The sequence below is a fragment of the Rhododendron vialii genome, chromosome 4a (genome assembly GCF_030253575.1).
Source record: "Rhododendron vialii isolate Sample 1 chromosome 4a, ASM3025357v1".
NCBI classification, from domain to species: Eukaryota; Viridiplantae; Streptophyta; class Magnoliopsida; order Ericales; family Ericaceae; genus Rhododendron; species Rhododendron vialii.
Genome location: NC_080560.1, coordinates 35,204,108 through 35,220,754, shown reverse-complemented (window position 1 = coordinate 35,220,754; position 16,647 = coordinate 35,204,108). Strand labels below are relative to the sequence as shown.

Here is a 16,647-nt window from a genome sequence, read left to right as displayed (position 1 = left end):
TTATTACGGTGAATGGGGACCTGATTATTTCTCCGACACCGACACCTCCCCGATTTTTCCCACTTTGACTCCAATCTGATATAGAATGGGACGGGTTTGGGGGACGCTAAATCCGACTCCGCCCCGCCCCATTGCCATCCCTATGTACACAATATATTGGAAAAAAGAAAAAGAAAAGAAGATGTGAATCATTTACTTTTCCCGCAATAAGAGGTAAATAATCTTAATGCCCATTGGCTAGATTGCGCTGTCAACATGAAAATGGAAAAAATGTTATAAAAACTGTATTACAAAGCACAAAAAAGTTTAAAAAGTTGGTATCCTTAATAATTAGATATATGTCATACATACTTTATTACAAAAAAAAAATATTAAGTGTCAAACTATTTAAGATTACTGCATACAGCAAAGAGAATTAGACATATAAAATTTCTTTTGCTGAGAAAAAAATAAAAAAAGAATTAGACATGCACTGAGCATGACCAATCACTGATAATCAGAATCTCAAAGGTAACACATACCAGATTGTGCTAACCAGATTCTCAAAGGTTTAAGTCCTTAATTAATTTCTTTGTTTCTTCATCTTCTTCTTTTTTAATTAACCTACCAAACAATGGCTGTAGTTAATGGACAATAAATATGAAAACAATTAATTATATTGTCTTGACTTTCTTTAGGAACAAGATTCACTCATTTATGACATAGCAAATAGATTTCAATTAACTTGACTCATGAAATTTCAACCAGGCCAGCCATTTCCCCTCCAATTTCAAACTTATTGGGCTGATAAAACCAAGTTTTAAGTCATTTTTGTTGAAAAAAAAGGCAATAATCTACAGCTCATTCTGACATTTTTTTTCGTTGAAGCATTCTGAGCCCAAGAAATAATATTTAATGATTCATAAGCAATAATGAAGTTAGGTAGTGAAAAAAAGTAAATAAACAAATCTCCAATTATAAATATAGCTCTCTATGCATTAACCGCGAGTAAACGAGTTCCTTTCTCCAGTACTAGCTATAAATAGTTCCGTTGTGGAAACCATTTAGCACATCTCAATTACCGTCTCTCTCACCGTCGTGTCTTCTCTTTCTAGCGCGATGCAAAGGCCAAACCACCCTACGCATTTCGCATGCAAGGTATGCGATAAGGTGTGTGTGGGCACTCACGACATGGTGAGGCACTTCCAATCATCTCACATGAGAGAGAGTAAGACAGTCAATGAAGCGCTGAATCTTAAAACCTACCCCAATTACTTAAACCGCGTTCCAAATTTTCTTAGGCGTAACCTTTCATATCGAATCCCTGACCCTAGCGCCACCCGTAATGGCTTTCAGCCAATTCATCACCGCCCTTCCATTATACCAAACCCTAATTCCATTGCCTCTCATCAAGTACCCTCCGTTCAAGTGATCACTATACCCTCGTCGTCATTGCATCCGCTCCTGCCATCGGTTCTGCCTCCATCGGTTCTGCCTGAGCCACAACCAATGCCACCACTACCTCATGTACCAACCACCGGTGTCTCTTATTTTCAACATTCGCCGAGCCTAACATCACCGCTACTCCCATTTGCTACGAGAAACCGTACATTGGGAGAGAAAACGTCGATCCAAGAAGTGGACTGTGATTGCACTAAACCGTTGATTGACAAGTTGGATCGACCGATTTTGGAGAGTATCAAAAGTAATGAAGAGAATGCTGCAAATGGATTCAATTCAATAATTGATTTAACCCTAAAACTCTAGATGGTTCAAGTTTACATTTCCTTTCCTTTCGCGTATGAAAATCTTTCTTAATTAGTTTTTTTTTTTTTTGTCATTAATTTGGGTGGGATGGGGGAACTTTTTATCTTTTTTGCCCTTTTCCCTTTTCCCTTTTTTTTTTTTTCTGGTGGTGTGGGATGGGATGGGATTTAGAGTTGCTTATGTTAAGCTGAATGCGAGGCCTACATCCTTATGTATAATCTTTTTTTATTTATGTTATGATCAGCATTTGTTTTTTTTTTTTGAAAGGAATTTTTTATTATTAATTATTGAAATTGTTACACTGGTAATAGAAACAAAGAGAATGGCATCATAATCATTGAAATTGTTATCAGCATTTGTTGTTAGGTATATCCTTCATTTTGGAATTGCAAATTAATGAGCTCTACGACGTTACATTAAAAGCCATCCGGCTGTTACCATTTCTATCCAATAATAGAGAAAAGGAGCAACAACCAAATTCGAAACACTAATGATATCTAATAAACATAAAGAGAAGAAACTTATGTCTAAATTCTAAACACGACCCTTCAAAAATCTATCCACATGCACCGACAATAAAATTCGGCACCATTGGTTGTTAAAGATTTAGGTACTAAAAAGTGTCTAAGTCGCCTCAGGGTGGCGCAAAAACAAATCAGAGTTAGCAGCAAAATCCAATGGAAATCCCAACTTTGGATTTGCTACAAGTCAAAAACGCATCTCAACGCTGCCATGGAGAAAAAAATGGACTGTGAGAGCCTTACAGTGCATCGTGAATATTATTTCCATACTGAACAATATATACTTATATAATTCTAAAAATTCTTATAATCGATCGCTCTTTCCTCATTCTTTACAATAGTAAATGAAACTCAAAGCATAGGTCCGTATATTTTTATAGTTTAAGATTTAGGAAATGATTACGTCGTTCGACCAATCAGGGATCGCCATGTCATTGTTCGACAAATCAAGAAGCACCTTTGTAATACCCCAGGTTTTGGGGGAAGTGAGTGTTCAGTCTCACATTGTTTGGAAGCTAGAGTTTCAGTTGGTAACTTTGTTTATTCAACACCCACCTACGACTACATGACACCTTCTTAGGTATACTTTTAAGACCAAGTGTTTAAGTCAAAATGGGATCCATGGCCAGCTGAGTCAAGTTGTTGCAAATGGTATCAGAGCCTCACTTCCCTAGTCTCAAGTGATCGATAAGTAGGATGTGCTCTGCCACCACAGAAACCAAGGAAGGTTGCTGGGATTATGCAACGATGACGTTGCATCCCTAATCCTAAGGTTTAGTCTCATATTGTTTGGAGGAAGTGAGTGCTTAGACTCATTGTTCGGAACTAAAGTTTCACTTGGTATATATATATATATATATATATATATATATATATATATATATATATATATATATATATATCAGTTCCCATCTGGTAGGGACGTCCTTATTTTCCTAAAATGCGGACGTTTGCTTTGAGCCGTTGGATCTCATCCAACGGCTGTAATAGAAGGGCGAGACACGCGGGTAAAAAAGGGGATGGGTCGGGTAAAATACAACTCGCGGGTCACCAGGTGATCTCAAACGGGCCAAACAAAACCCCCAATTCCCTCATTTCTCCCTCGTTGAACAACAGACGAAGAGAGAGAGAAGAGCGGAGAAATCGAAGAAGACGGAGAATCGACGAACGAAGAAACGAATCGAAGACGAACGATCTGTCAACAAGGTCTCTCTCTCTCTCTCTCAACTTCCTTCTAGAAACCCTAACCCCCTCGATTTTCAAACTCACAAATTAGGGCTCGTATACGCGAAGAATACAGCTCGATTTGAAGGTATCTATCTGATTCGAGCTTGATTTTGATTCTGGGTTGGATTCTGATTAGAGCTTTATTTTGATTCTGGGTTGGATTATTTTGATTCTGGGTTCGATTCTGATTAGAGCTTGATTTTGATTCTGGCTTGAATTCTGATTAGAGCTTGATTTTTGACGAATGAAGAAACGAATCGAAGACGAACGATCTGTCAAGAAGGTCTCTCTCTCTCTCTCCCTCTCTGTATTTCAGAATCTCTCTCGCTGAGATTAAAGTTAGGGTTTTTTCATGTTCCTCGAACAGATGGACGAAGGAGGAAATCGGACTAGACGCAAAAGGTCTCTCTCTCTCTCTCTCTCTCTCTCTCTCTCTCTCTCTCTCTCTCTCTCTCTCTCTCTCTCTCTTCGAATTTGTGTAATTTTTTTTTTTAGTAAGGATTGGTTCGAGAAATTGTGTGGACTGTAAGTATTTCTAGTGGGGTTTGCTAGGCGACTGGGAATTTTAGTTTTTTCGAGTTAGGGTTTGATCTGGGTAGAATTCATGGAATGTTAATGATCTGGGAATTTTTTTGGAGTCTGTATATATTTTTTAATCTCTCTCGATTTATCGATCTGGTTCTCTCTATATAGTAGGGTTCTTTACTATTTCTTTTGATTTTTTCCGCTGGTCCTAAATCTTATGTTTGTTGAAGGGGTTCAACTTGTTGCTCCTTGTACAGAGAAATTATAGCAGGCTTATGATTGAATCTGTCCATTTCTTCATTTACAATACATATGTGTGTCATGTACATACATATAAACCTATACATATGTGTGTTTGTGTGTAGGTTAATTCCTGGGAAAACTATATTTTTTCCAAGTTTAAGAAAGTTTTAACTTATTTTCCTACCAAACTTTGTCTCTGGTGATCAATTTTGGGTCCTAACATAGGAAAAGTGTTGGTTAAATACTAAGAATTTGAATCCCGTCTGATTTGTTTTCTTTTTCCTTTCACACTATATCTTACTTTTTCGCTGATGTTATGTCTACTGGGCGGGAGAGAAAAGATCAAAAGTTGCATCAAAGTGCCTTGAACTGGAATATGCATTTAGAAGCTGAAATGGAGTGATGCCTTTCAAATTGTAAATGAGCAAGGATGGTGCTGACCGTGCTGCTATCTCCAGTCTAATCTGTGAACATGTGAGAGCATGCTTGTGTGGTTGAAGGAACATGACCCCCTCTCGTGACAATATTAGGCTATGTAATGCTTGGGTCCAAGGCTATCCCCTTGCCCTGGCTCCTACTTGGTTGGTTAACTGCCAACAAAAGAAAGAAAAATAATCCGCATCCATGTAATGTTGGGACCTCTCTGGTCATTGTATTTAACCAGGCAATTGTGTGATTTGTACAGAATTTTTATGTGACACCTTATAATTTACACCTCTCTTCAGAAAGTTTTGATCTTTAGAGACTTTATTATGTCAGTGTTCGTTGCGTTTTACAAAACTGCATTTGGTTACAAATATATCAGGTAGACAGCAAGTTTTGTGTACATGGTTGTAAATCTGTCACCTTTTTCAAGCTTGGTTTAATAGTTCATTTGGCAACATAACTCCTGAAGCAGGTAAGTTCTTGTGAGTGCAAATCCGCTTGGACCAAACTGATGAAATGGTTTTGAGTATAGAATGGTTTTATAAGGCTATAAGCTCCTATCTGGCTCTGATACACCCCAAAGAAGCAGAAATTTTCAAATATGGAGCTGCAAAAGCTTGTTATTTTCAAATATGAATTGCAACAAAAGCTTGTGTATGAAGCTGCAAAAGCCTGTTATTTTCAAATATGGCTCTTAGAATTGATGGTCTCGTTGTTTATAATCATGTTTCCAATAACCTCATATCTTACAGCTATGCTCAATCTACCTTATGCTGTAATCTTGGGAAAAACTGAAGTTGCTTCCAAAAAATTATCGAAATTCAAAAACCTTGTTTTGCTGGAAAGTAGTAGCTCAAATACACCCCAAAGAAGCAGAAAATTTAAGGCTGTTGAACCATCGAACCCCCTAAAAAAAGCCAGCAAAATTCCTATGCTCTAAGTTCTTATCCATTTAAAAGTATAGTACTCAAGAAAATCAATTACATAACGGAATATGGTGGAAATATGAATCATAATGATGGAATTAAAATGGTTCTATGGATAGTTGATATCTGATTCTCTCCAAATACAAATACAATGAGTCAAGCATTCATAACTACTGAGTCAAGCATTCACAACACTCGATCAGAAGAAACACTGAACATATACCCAAAAAAAAAAAATTCGCGACGGTTGTGAAAAACTCAATTTCGTCGTCTTCTAGTTCAAGCTCAAAAGTGTGATGATGGTCTACGGGTAAAAACCTTCGTTGCTATCTCAGGCTCTTTCTTCAACTAATAACAAAGCTTCAAGTTCCTCTCTACACCGCTCTAACTCCTGCAAATGTCGACAAGGCAACAGATTTAATGATGCAAATTCCTAATTAGAACACCAATATATGTTTGAATGAATTGGACCCCTATCAATTGTGGACACCAATAGACTGCTATACAAAGCCACAATTGAAATCAGTTTACAAGGATACAATGCCCCATTTTGGAGGAATCCAAAGAGAGTACGAGATGGGTACTCCCAAGTCCCAACGATCAAAAAGCACCTTAAATTGACATCTTATAGGTTACCCAAACACTACAATAACATGTTCAGCAATTCAAATTTGAAAAAAAGAATTGGGAAAAACGGTTCATAACAATCATATTGACCTACTTATTTTACAAAATATCAAGTAAATCATCAAGAAAGAGTGAATCTTTCATTCGGCGATGACAATACCAGTAGTAAGAAACTGGTACAAGTCTTGGCTTATGGGCCCCAAATTTATTTTTTCATTAGGTAAAACAAGGAAAGATGAAATCAGGGGAATCAACAGAAACTCCTAAAGCAGATGTCGTAGCTTAAGCTAATAAATCATGCCAAGTTGCGCTGGGTTTGCGAGAACAGATGGATCAAAAAGGGGTTAGGGTTTCTGCTTAATGTACCACATATTGCAAAAAAATATATACAGATTCACAACCTACGATTTGTGACATTGAACAGTAAAATGAATTGGAATCCAACCCAGAATCAAAATCAACAGTAAAATGAACTTGAATCCAACCCCAAATTCAAGCCAGAATCAAAATCAAGCTCTAATCAGAATCCAACCCAGAATCAAAATAAAGCTCTAATCAGAATCCAACCCAGAATCAAAATCAAGCTCGAATCAGATAGATACCTTCAAATCGAGCCGTATTCTTCGCGTAATCGAGCCCTAATTTGCGAGTTTGAAAATCGAGGGGGTTAGGGTTTCTAGAAGGAAGTTGTGAGAGAGAGAGAGAGAGAGAGAGAGAGAGAGAGAGAGAGAGACCTTGTTGACAGATCGTTCGTCTTCGACTCGTTTCTTCGTTCGTCGATTCTCCGTCTTCTTCGATTTCTCTGCTCTTCTCTCTCTCTTCGTCTGTTGTTCAACGAGTGAGAAGTGAGGGAATTGGGGTTTTGTTTGGCCCGTTTGAGATCACCTGGTGACCCGCGAGTTGTATTTTACCCGACCCATCCCCTTTTTTACCCGCGTGTCTCGCCCTTCTATTACAGCCGTTGGATGAGATCCAACGGCTCAGAGCAAACGTCCGCATTTTAGAAAAATAAGGACGTCCCTACAAGATGGGAACTGATATATATATATATATATATATATATATTTTTTTTTTTTTTTTTTTTTTTTGAACGGCGAAACAAAAATTTTATTGATAAGAAAAAAGATTACCAAACAAACTCTTGTTGGCAAGCAGCCAACAAAGAGAACCTCCAAAGGGCCTAGCCTAAAACACCTAAAAGGTCAAAACATGTATAACTATATAACGATAAAGCCCACAAGAAATTCGTAACCCAGATACAACAAGAAGCCCAAGGTGCCAAAATCCTAGCCCAAAAACTAAAAGGCATAGACCATAGACAACATAGGCCAAGCTAGAGACCAACCCATAGAGAACATACGCCAGCCTAACCCTTGGGACAGAGCCCACACCTAATGGGCCGAAGCCCGCACCCTTTTTTTTTTTGGAACAGCGAAGCAAAATTTTATTGATAAGAAAAAGAATTACAAAGCAAAGCTCAAGTTGGCAAGAAATCAACAAAGCATTCAATGGACCAAGCCCAGATCAACATAGGGGTCTCTATGGGTAAAAATATAACATTGAAGCCCATAAAATACCCAAAACCCAAATACAACAATGAAGCCTAAAACATCGAAAACCAAACCCAAAACACAACCCATAGACAACAGAGGCCTAGCTAGAGACTAACCCATAGGCAATATGAGCCAGCCTAAACAGCAACCCTACCAACCACCAACCACGGCCACCTGGGGTGAGACGAGCCGCTGCCACCACCATCCTTGGAGCCCAGGGAATAAGCCCACACCCACATGGGGCTACATGTCACCTTCTTAGGGTATACCTATTAAGGTCAAATGTTTAGGCCGAAAAGGGATCCATTGTCGATCGAGTTGGGTTTTTTTACAACCTTGACGTATGACCAATCAAGAAGCGTCGTGCCATTTGACCAATCATAAAGTGTCGTCTCCTCTTAATGGATAGTACGTATTAGCTAAATATGTATAGTTATATACTCATCTGTTCCCATTTGTTGGTCCCTTTTGGAGATTCTAACTTAACAAGGGAACATAATCATTGTATTTTATCACTTTATTTTTCCATTTACTTTCCAATCATTACCTTTTCTCACTCCTCCGTCCCATTTTGGTTCATATTTTCTTCTTGAGCCGTCCCAAATTGTTTGTAATTTTCTAAAATTAGCAAAACCTCAAAAGGCTAAACTTCCAATTTTACCCCTTTAATTAGTTTTGAGTTGAAGGAAACTTAACTAATTAAAGTTATTTTATTGTTCTAAATGGTATTTGTGGAAAACTAAACATTTTAATTTCAAACCAAAGACCAAAGACTCCGAGTCAATAAAAAGTTGGAATGAGCAAACAAATTAGGATGGATGGAGTTCCATTTTAGTGCTATTAATTTAAGGGAATTGATTTTGCCACTCCCTTTTTTGTTAATGTCACTTTCCTTCTCTCACAAAACAAATCATTTAATCAAGACACAAAAGAGAGTGGTACTAACAAAAAAAAGAGTGGCAAAATCAGTCCCCTAATTTAAAGGTATAGGTACAAGAAAAAGTCCATTAAATATTGTCCATTTAAATTTAAAATGGGGACAATCTTTTTGGGACAATAAAAAGTGTTAGTAATTTAGACCAACAAATGGGCAACAGAAGGAGTATGTAATTAAGAGCGATATATGTATGGCCAGCATTTGGTCAACTTTTAAAGTTTTGCACACATCTCCATTGATTGAGGTCTTTCCTCCAATATCTAAGCAAGAATCATGGCACCCCTCATATTGACATTCTCAAATTTCCGTCCCACAAAATGCTTCTATTTTCTCTCTAAAGGGTTGGTATCAATCCACCAACCTCGTAATTTGTTTGCTTTGAGAGAAATAGAGTTCCACAAGATTTTACCCCTAGATTTCTTGTTATGTGTTAAATAAGATCAAGGAGGGAATGGCTAAGATTGTGAGGCTGAAAACTAGGGTTTGTTAGGCATAACTAGTTTTGTTAAGAATGGGGACCTTGTTCCTGGGGCAGATTAAGAAGCAAGCATCCACTTTTCTACATGAGAAATACAAAACTGCTAGGCTGGTCTTAAGTGATGTTACTCAAGCCGAATTGTAAGTATGATCTTTTCCCTAATTCCTTCTTTGAAACAAGAAGTTTATGAAAATTTTGGAGTGAAATTCTTGAAAGTGAAAATAAAATCGCACTCGTGGCAGTGATTAGTGATTTGATATACGCATTCGTTGTTTTGAGTGCTTTACCAATACATCTGACAATCGTTACGCTTACTGAATCACGATTTAAAACTACCTCTCTCAATACATGCACGCACGTATATATACATATACATAAATATGCATATATGTCTTGCAAAAACATATAATTGGATGAGTGTAGCAGGAATCTGCTATAGATGTCCATTGTTTCTGCTCGCTCTCTCTCTCTCTCTCTCTCTCTCTGTGTGTTATGGGGGCGTGTTGTGTGGGTAGATGTAGCCGCAATTCATTATACATGTCTTCTCTACCAATACTTCTTAATTGTAAACCTATATTCTTGTCAACGCTATTTAAAACAATCACAGTCACGAAAAACAAATCTCAATACGTATTGCTCAATACTCCTGATATCATTCCACCGTGACGATATTGTTTTTTTTTTTGGAAGGAATTTTTTTTATTAATCTCTTAAAATATTACAAAGATTAATAGGAGCAAATGATGACATTCAAATCCTAGCCCAAGACCCAAAGAATCTACAACGCTAAAATTAATTCTATGTCCATCTGAGATCTAATCCCTGCAAGAAACCAAATATGAAAAATTCATTGGAACAAAACCTACGCCTGTTGACCTAAAAGCCTAAATAAAGAAATTTAAGATCAAACACCACAAAACGGGCGAGGCCTAGCCCAAAGAGGGCCAAGCCCAGACCCACGCCCCTAATCCCTAACCAGAGCAGGTCACACCGCCCCAGCACCTCAACACCGTCGGCCAAGCAACCCGCCACCAACAACAGACACCACCCACCAGGCCGAGACCCATAACCACCTGACGCCGAGGAGGCCGAAGACCCAGTCGTCCGATCCCAATTTATCTGCACGTGACCATATTGTTAAACATGCCAATTAATAACGATATAGGATTTTGACACCCTCCCCTCTCTCTCTCTCTCTCTCTCTCTCTCTCACGCTGACAATTTATCTGCACATCTTCTCTTGTGTTAAAGGTTGGCCGAGGAAGCAACAAATAATGATCCATGCAGTCCAGATGCAAAAACAATGACCCAGATAACTCAGGCATCCTTCGACATAGATGACTACTGGAGAATAGCTGATATCCTTCACAGGAGGTATTGTTTGTCACATTAAGTTCTAATTTTTTTTAACAGTATACAATGTTAATCAGAAGAATAATACCACCTCTATGATGCCGTGTATTTTACACTTTGCGAGATTGTATATCCGAAACATACTCCCTCTATCTCATTTTGGTTGTCCATTTTCGTTATTCATGCCGTTCTTTAAATGCTCATATCTTCTAATCTACAAAGTTTCTCATAAATTTGAAAACCTGGTATTATAAACCTAATCAAAAACTATCAAACTAGATTCATATTGCATATTTTTGAATATTCTTATTAAAAGATTTAAATGATTAAAAACTGACACGAATATCAAAAAAAACAAAGAAAATGGGAGTATTTCATAAGTGATGTCAAAATTTTAACTTCGCGCCAAATATTTGCTCATCATTGTTTATATCATCCAATCTAAATTTTCATATTTGACCCAAAAAAAAATCGCCCTTTGTCTCCGAAATAGCAGTGCGAGATTTACACATGCATCATCTAAGTTTTTGTTCGCTAATTCTGACTTCATTTTTTAAAGTAGCTTTGTTTTTATTTTATATTTTTACAAGCTCATCTCTTCATATATGGTGTCTGACAAAATGTAGGTTCTATAGCATTGACTTGAAGCAATGGAGGCAATACTACAAATCCATGGCATTGCTCGAGTTCTTACTAACTCATGGTCCTGAAGAATTTGCTGGAGAATTCAGACGCGACTACCGTACCATCCAAGAGCTCGGAACGTTTCAACACACAGACGAAAATGGGTACGTAGCTCATCATTTTACTACGTATTTCTTTAAAATTCAAAATGTCGAAAGAGATTTATAAAGCTAATTTCTCTCTCTCTCTCTCTCTCTCTCTCTCTCTCTCTCTCTCTCTCTTTATTTTTTTTGTAGAAAAGTTATACCTTACGCATCTTAATTTTGAGTGTATATAGTATGTATATGCTCTCCATTCAATCGTCTTAAACTAATAACATTTGCATAACAATTCATGGTATTCGCATCTAAAATATTCATAAGATCAAAACAAGAACGCAACAATATATAAATTGTCATAAATTCAATATTTATGTGTGGAAATAATGAATTACTATACAAGATTATTATTTGGAAACTCATACTATGAATATTGTTTAGATATTATAAGGTTTTATAGTAAAATTTAAGGGGGGCGTACAGTAAACACCCGAATATAGATTGCCTATTGTAGCATTTCTCTCTGCATTAACTTTGCGTGCTTATTGTGTGTTATATTAAGGTTCGATTGGGGGAAGACCATGCGAATGAGATCTGAGAGGATACTAGAGCTTCTAAGCGGAGGAGAAAGGCTAAAACAAGCGCGTTTGAAAGCTTTGAAAATCACAAAAGAAATCCAAGGTTTTGGGAGTTCAACGCCGTCTCCTTCATCATCCTCTCCCTCAAAAATGTGGAGTGCTGCGACTTTTGGCTTAAATTCCGCCTCCTCAACCCCTTCACGGTGGGAAGTAGGTGCAAAAACGAAACACGATATTGATCAATATCCAAGCGCTAAAATGGGTGTGGTAGATAGCATTTCAATAGGAGAAATTGAAAGCGAGGAATTTAGCACTCCAACCGGCGATAGATGGAATTTTGAGGGATCTCATTGTTGGGAACGGGATTGCCCTCCGGTAGAAGAATCCGGTTCCTTACTCGACTCTGAAGATGAAGATGATGATGGAGATGGAGATGGAGATGGAAAGGAGGAAGAAGCAAAAACATATGGTTTTATCAGTGGAATTTGCTCCAAATTTGGTGGAAAAAGCCCATCAAAATTTATCAAGGGTGAGAAAGTGGCATTTAGGAGCCTTTCCGATGTTGGTAAGGTGAGGAAGAAAAAGGTGGATCACCAATTTTCCAAGGAGTACTGATTGTTAGGTGTTTGTTTGCTTAGAGGTATCGTTAATTAGTTGGCTTGATTGTTCTGTGAGATCTTGTATGTCACGCAGGGGCGGAGCCAGAATTTCGGTCGAATGAGCCGGAAGACAAGATGAATTTGCATCTTGAAAAGTGTATTCTTTGCATTATACGCTTTTTTATGTGTCCTAGTGTATTATATGCATTAGAGTCCTGCTACCGGTACAGATTTTTGTGCACAGATTGTGCACAGATTTTGTTGTGGGACCCATCACGGGTTCCACAAAAATCATCCAAGCCATTCATTAAATGTAAAATATTTTTTCAAGGGTTCCCGTAAAAAATAAGCTCAATTCAATACCTATAGGTGCTTCATCCAACCATCTAACTTTTCATTCAGATTTTCGGATAATGAAAAGTTATACGATTGGATCGAGTATCTATAAGTATCGGATTGAAATTATTTTTTACGGGGACCCTTGAAAAAATATTTTACATTTAATGAACGGCTCGGATGATTTGTGTGGGACCCGTGGTGGGCCCCACAACAAAATTTGTGCACAATCTGTGCACAGATTGTATGTGTGTGTAGACTTTCTGTATGCATTAATGGCAAAAGAAAGTTTCCATTAATCATAAAGATTCTTTAGGATAAACGTTTTCGAAAGAGTTCATGAGGTTCCAGATCGACGTACCGTTTGAAAGTCCTCCAAGTAAATCGAGTTCTTCGTGTCTAACTAACATTATGACTCTCTTCATTTTAACTACTATTATACTACAATGCTGATTGTTTGTGCTCCTATCTTCAGCTGGCTAGACCTAGGTCAAATTAAGAACGTTTCGCTCTTGCTCTCGATCCTCATTTTAAGTAGTCATTCTCATTCTTTACTGTCGCGAATTTTAGTAGTTTGAGATCTTTTAGAAAAACGCTTTTACGCTCGCACTCTCGGTCACACACACGTATTATATGACTAAAACGACTAGGCCATTTATACATTGGATCTTTTTAGTAAAGGAACAAGATCCTCTCCGGTTACAAGATGGTTATGTTCAGCTCCTCGTGGGTCTTTTCTAGTTCCATTTCAATTATTGAAACCGTCTTCTTTTTTGGAGAGCTTATCAAGAACATCAATCATACTTGCAAAAAAAATCATGTCCTCGATCCCCATAACGATTGGTATGTTGCAAGTGGAGTGGAGTGCAGTTAGTGCCTCCCTTATACTCATGTGCACATGGGTAGGGTTCGATTCCCATAAGCACTCATTCCCCTTCCCAAATTCCATAGAATGAAGTGGATTAAAATTAACGAATGAAAAAAAAGAAAAAGAAAAGATTGGTATGTTTTGGGAGTACATTTTTTATTTAAAAAAAAAAGTTTCGATAAAGTATTTTAATATTTATTTCTTCAACATAAATATATTACGAAAGCATATCAATAATCGGTGAACATAGTTTTTTTTTTTGTTTTTTTTTATGAATGATATTCTCGATGAGTTATACGTTGAACAATTTTCTGTCATCGAATTCGTGGACCTCAAAAGGCTCTCATAGGCCCAACAACATATGCCAGTCCCTTTTTTATGGACTGACCAAGATCGAGAAGCTTATCCTTTAATTATAAACTCCTTCCTAGTTCAAATTTTCCATATCCTTTAAATTCAAGTGCGGAATGGAATCACTGTTACAACTGTTTATCTAGGAATTGCATTTGTATCTCTAGTATTTGTATTTTTTTGCTTTTTTCCGTGTTGTTAATGAGTGTTCGGCATTTTATATTCTTGTTGTAATAGCTGAACGCAGTGGCTTGTATCTTTGTTGTTATTAATGAATTTCTTACGCTTACAACAACAAAAAGTTTTCATTGCCCTGGGATTTCTCCAACATTTTCATTCATATTCCCCTTCGTTATTGCTTGTTCCTCTGTATACATATACATATAATAGGGATTCAAACACAGTACTTCGCATAAATGATCATACCAAACCAACTGGATAAATCATGGCTGCCCTCTTAAACTTCCACCTAATATATATTATTTTAACATTATGTTGCTCAACTTTCTTCTGGCTTGATGATTTTGCCTGTGATTTAGAAGTTTGCTCCTTTTTAAGTTGTCATGTTCAATTCTTCTTCCCATTAGCTCTTGAGGTTAGCTTACCTCAAGTGCAAGCGTGGAAAGAACTGTTGGAGGAATTGTACAATTATTACGAAGTACACTCAAGCTAGCTCGAGAACCCTGCATTACAAAGACAAAAGACTTTCTTTAAGGTATTTCTCATAATACTTGTAAATATCGTCATATGGATTGATTGAAAAGATATCATAGAATTACATATGGCTGTACTATAGATATGGCGTTTCCAAAGAGTCCAATAGTAGGCCCTTGCACACATAATTGGGTCCATGCTCACTAATTACGACTAACAACTAACTCATCTTATATTTTCTTAAAAAAAAAAATCTATAGAGTCCAATATTCACCATTGTCTAATATCAACTTGCTTGGCCATACCATGCATGAATTGTCATCAAGATAAGAAAGATCTCAGCTCAAGTTATGCCAAAATAGATTTTTCCTCAAAATTGAATGGTTTCATGTTGATTTGGACCCAAAATTTCTCTCTTTTTAAAAAGGTGAAAGTAGTTGGAGAGGGACACTACTACTATGTGCTCAATCCAATAATTCAATGTGAAGCCTTCTCACCAACATTTCTCGGGCTAGTTTTTCTTCCCATAAAAATAGGAGAAAATGACAACTAATGACGTGTTTTGATAATTAATACCTGTTAAGGACATTTTTAGCATTAACAAATGTTCTTAGCTTGTCCTTAATGAGTATTAATTATGAAAACACGTCGTGGGCCGTCATTTTCCCTAATAATAGCTCATATTCAATCAGACCTTTCCATTGAACCATACTACTTAACATTAATGATTGGTGTTCCACCTGAAAGTCTTCACTATGAAACCCAAGGGTGGCCAATTAAGTGATCTTTAGTCTGGGACTTAAGAGTTTGTTCCCTTCTAATTAAGGTCTAAGGTTCAATTCTTATTCTCAATAACTTTTGGAGCCACCTCAACTGCACGCGTAAGTGTGTAAAACGATTGTGGGAATTAGTGTGAGATGTGTGCAAGTTGATCTAGGACACCCGCATTACCCAAAAAAAAAAAAATTATCTTCACTGTGAAAAATAATGAGAAACAATGAATTACACAAGACCACTTTATAATTTTAAATAAAACAATACAAAAAATTGGTCATCTTTTCGGATTTGAGGGGAGACTTTTTTTTTTTTTATAGAGCAAGTTATGTCGTAAAACAAATAATGGGGCATTAAATCGATCGCAAGGAGTTGTAATTAGTCAAAGCTTGAATTTTGGTGGGTTTATTCCCTTAACCTGGCTGAAATATTATTCTTCCGTTGTGATGCCGTTTTGCTTTTGCTTCTTTTAATCTTATGTATATTGCAAATGATTATAATAAGAAAAAAAAATTGCTATAAAGAGAGTATATCAGTTCTTGTATAGTCCATATGTGGTTTTGTCCCGACTTTAAAATTAAGAGCCTACTGCTTTTTTTTTTCTTTTTTTTGGAAAGAGTCTAGCTACTGCTAGTCGACAGTTTGATTAGTCCTTTAGAAAATAGTTGAAATGCACATAAATTGATGTGGACATCCAGAGTCTTAAAAAATAAAGAGAAATGATTTTGGCTTTTTTTTTTTTTGTTAATGCCACTCCCCTGAAAGTGTAGTTCAGGAAAGTGGCATTAACAAAAAAGAGAGTGACAAAATCAGCATCGAAAATAAATCATCATGTCATGTTCTTCAATAACTAAATCTGTAAATCATCGTGACAGTATATACCTAGCTAACAATCCAGTCATCCAGAACAGAATACGGTAACTTTTTCTTTCTACAAGTTTTGTCTCCTTTAACCTCGAGGTAAATTGCTAATCCCCTGACACACCACCCCCGGCCCCACCTCCCTTTTTCCATTCTACCCCGTCCCCGCACCCGCCCCCCGCGACATCCAGAGTCCTAAAAAATAAAGAGAAATGATTTTGACTTTTTTTTTCCTTATCAGTTTCAGTCTCGTTTTTTTTTTTTCATTTTATTTTCAGTTTTGTTTTTTTTTTTCATTTTATTTCCTTTTCTTTCTTTCCAGTTTGAGTTTTTTTTTCTCTT

At 37.0% G+C, this 16,647-nt stretch overlaps 1 protein-coding gene and 1 long non-coding RNA gene across 4 annotated transcripts; both read left to right on the top strand.

Annotated features, from left to right (window-relative positions):
• The first annotated feature begins 3,180 nt into the window (after positions 1-3,180).
• LOC131322522 (uncharacterized) lies at positions 3,181-5,007 on the top strand. 2 transcript variants are annotated; one of them, XR_009198866.1, is made up of 4 exons: positions 3,181-3,473; positions 3,722-3,777; positions 3,862-3,896; positions 4,604-5,007. It is a non-coding gene; the product is annotated as an uncharacterized LOC131322522 (long non-coding RNA). The 2 variants fall into 2 exon arrangements; XR_009198867.1 differs by having other exon boundaries at positions 3,181-3,579.
• A 3,982-nt stretch (positions 5,008-8,989) lies between these two features.
• On the top strand, positions 8,990-12,671 carry LOC131322616 (epsin-3). 2 transcript variants are annotated; one of them, XM_058354002.1, is made up of 4 exons: positions 8,990-9,353; positions 10,461-10,583; positions 11,189-11,350; positions 11,847-12,671. In XM_058354002.1, exons 1-4 carry the CDS (start codon positions 9,331-9,333, stop codon positions 12,475-12,477), a joined length of 939 nt encoding a protein of 312 aa, XP_058209985.1. In that variant the 5' UTR covers positions 8,990-9,330; the 3' UTR covers positions 12,478-12,671. The 2 variants fall into 2 exon arrangements, with proteins under 2 accessions (XP_058209985.1, XP_058209984.1); XM_058354001.1 differs by having other exon boundaries at positions 8,993-9,349.
• Positions 12,672-16,647: the final 3,976 nt, after the last annotated feature.

Bases quoted from the DNA above. Each gene is read 5' to 3' on its own strand.
- LOC131322616 (XM_058354001.1), top strand. From the start codon at position 9,243: ATGGGGACCTTGTTCCTGGGGCAGATTAAGAAGCAAGCATCCACTTTT. The intron at 9,350-10,460 runs GTAAGTATGATC...CTTGTGTTAAAG, and splicing joins GATGTTACTCAAGCCGAATT to GTTGGCCGAGGAAGCAACAA. The intron at 10,584-11,188 runs GTATTGTTTGTC...GACAAAATGTAG, and splicing joins GCTGATATCCTTCACAGGAG to GTTCTATAGCATTGACTTGA.